At 40.2% G+C, this 2,814-nt stretch overlaps 1 protein-coding gene across 1 annotated transcript; it reads left to right on the top strand.

Moving 5' to 3' along the window:
* Window positions 1-1,465: 1,465 nt before the first annotated feature.
* Window positions 1,466-2,463, top strand: LOC108319415 (chlorophyll a-b binding protein 3, chloroplastic). The gene has a single exon (XM_017550539.2). The coding sequence runs from the start codon at window positions 1,536-1,538 to the stop codon at window positions 2,325-2,327; it is 792 nt and encodes a 263-aa protein (XP_017406028.1). The 5' UTR covers window positions 1,466-1,535; the 3' UTR covers window positions 2,328-2,463.
* Window positions 2,464-2,814: the final 351 nt, after the last annotated feature.

Below are 2,814 nucleotides of genomic sequence, written 5' to 3'. Positions count from 1 at the left end.
AATTGGTTCTTAAGACGTTTACCATATTATTTGACTCTTTAAAGATCTATAAATTTTTCTGCGTATTGCTATAAATTTTTCTCAATTTTTTTTCTTCAGAATATAGAAACGGGGAGAAACAAGGTAAATGAAAATAAAAATATACGAGAAAAAGTAAGTAAATTAAATGTATTTAATTAAATGAAATAAAAAATGAATAGAATATAGAACAGCGACATCGTCAAATTTTAAATTTTAAATTTCATTTCATTTTTCAAAATTAGTTATACCAAGTACTCACTTCTAATTCTATCCCCTCAATATTATGATTTATACAATGTGTTTCAAAAAGAAACATAAAAAGAGACGAATTAAAGCCATGTTTATTTATAAAGAGAGTATGTTTAGATGAACTTTTTGCTAACAAATAAGAGGAAAAAAAGTTATATAAAAGTAGGCGTTGAAATGGTAAGTGATAAGTATATGAAAGAGATAGAGTAATCAAACATTATTTGAATGCATTTGGTAGACCTTCACGTCGCAATAATATCCGTTAACAGATAAACCATATTCCATTATTTGAATGCATTTCTATCTCATTATATCACTTAGTTTTTGCCTTTTTCCCTCAAGAGTTTATCTATCTAAAGAAATATTACAAAAAGCCTCTTCCATCCAATAAGAAGCTGCCATTTTAGATTTGGGATAAGCTGTGAATATCAGCTAAATCAACTGTAAAATGGAACATGGTAAAACTATCAAGTATTCATTGCTAACATGCACAACTGTGTTTATGTGTGGAGCACAATCTTTGTGCAGTTGTTCCAAAGTGCTTATGGCCGCAGAATAAAACTTTCCAAACAAACCATTAACACTCATATTTCATCAACTTATTATATTTTAGATTTCTCTTATTTTCTAAAGATAACTTAGATCAAACAAACTATTTATTAAAAAAAGTTATTACCGTATAATGATCTATTATTATTTATATTGAAGTACTATTATTATTTATATTAAAAGTAGTGAATCAACCACGTATTAATTAGTTTGAATTCATGTGACGTGTAATGTAATTGCCCCTTGGTGAGAATAGACGCGCGTTACCATCACCCTTCACTTGGTTCTTTTCACAATTTCTCTGTCTGCTATTCAAAATTTGTGGTTGGCATGCACCTTGCCACAAGCGAAAATGGATGTGGACCCAAAAATATCTCACAAACTCAAATGATGGCCACATAGTTGAAGCCATTTTCCAGGTCAGTTGCAAAATGAATAAGAAATGAGCAATAATATCTTGTGGAATCCTGAATCATACGTGGAAGTCCCACATTGGTGAAAAAACATAAGAGAATCTAACCCACTAGTGGATTGAAAGAGTGCCAAGTGTACAAACACAATCTCAACCCCCAATGAGATTGTAGCTTTAGATAGCCATAGATAAGAGCTCAACCACTTCATCCACCATATAAATCCTCACCCACCATCCCCACCCATTCACAACTCCCACACCTCAAAGCACAGAGCACAAAGAAAAAGGAAAGTTCTTTGGAACAATGGCTGCTGCTTCCTCCATGGCACTCTCATCCCCCTCCTTGGCTGGCAAGGCCGTCAAGCTTGCCCCATCAGCCCCCGAAGTCGGGAGGGTCAGCATGAGGAAGACCGTCACCAAGCAGGTTTCCTCCGGAAGCCCATGGTACGGCCCAGACCGTGTCAAGTACTTGGGCCCATTCTCCGGCGAGCCCCCGTCCTACCTCACCGGCGAGTTCCCAGGTGACTACGGTTGGGACACTGCTGGGCTTTCCGCTGACCCAGAGACCTTCGCCAGGAACCGTGAGTTGGAAGTCATCCACTCCAGGTGGGCCATGCTCGGAGCCTTGGGCTGCGTCTTCCCCGAACTCTTGTCCCGCAACGGCGTGAAATTCGGCGAGGCCGTGTGGTTCAAAGCTGGTTCCCAGATCTTCAGCGAGGGTGGGCTCGACTACTTGGGCAACCCAAGCCTCATCCACGCTCAGAGCATCCTCGCCATCTGGGCCACCCAAGTCATCCTCATGGGCGCCGTTGAGGGTTACCGTATTGCCGGTGGGCCTCTCGGTGAGGTCACTGACCCCATTTACCCCGGTGGCAGCTTCGACCCATTGGGTCTCGCTGACGACCCAGAGGCTTTCGCTGAGCTCAAGGTTAAGGAACTCAAGAACGGTAGGTTGGCCATGTTCTCCATGTTCGGGTTCTTCGTCCAGGCCATTGTCACCGGAAAGGGACCATTGGAGAACCTCGCTGACCACCTTGCTGACCCAGTCAACAACAACGCCTGGGCCTACGCCACCAACTTCGTCCCCGGAAAGTGAGCGTCAACAGAATGATTTGTGCCCTCGAGAGTTTTAGATTTCTGTTTGTTGAAGTATATGTTATTGCAATGTACTTCAGATAATGTGAATCATCTTGTGTATCCGATCCAACTTAATGTTACTTGCTTTTTACAAATTTCCATCTTCTCCTCTATTTTACGTTTTTTTTCTCTTCTCTTGTCGCCACCAATTTGAACTTCGATTCCTTAATTCCGGTAAAAGAAACATGTTTGAGGTCATAATTTTAACTCGACCATTATTGGCGTTGTCGTATTCCAATTTCTTGTCTCGCTTGACTGGTATGAAAATAAAATTGTAATTCCAACACTGTAACATGTTCAAGATGGAATCTGAGTTCTGAAGTTCGGATTATGCACATGCATTCAGTTTGTTGAAATTGAATCCTGTGATCTATAAACAGCCTCCCAGTGAAAAATTCTATTGAAACTGGACGTGGTAGGGAAAAGCGTTTCAAAATTTTTAATTT

Source organism: Vigna angularis, chromosome 1 (genome assembly GCF_016808095.1).
Source record: "Vigna angularis cultivar LongXiaoDou No.4 chromosome 1, ASM1680809v1, whole genome shotgun sequence".
NCBI lineage: Eukaryota > Viridiplantae > Streptophyta > Magnoliopsida > Fabales > Fabaceae > Vigna > Vigna angularis.
This window is presented reverse-complemented; position numbering and strand designations above follow the sequence as displayed.

What these genes read in the sequence shown, in the direction of transcription:
- LOC108319415 (XM_017550539.2), top strand. Translation starts at nt 1,536, where the DNA reads ATGGCTGCTGCTTCCTCCATGGCACTCTCATCCCCCTCCTTGGCTGGC.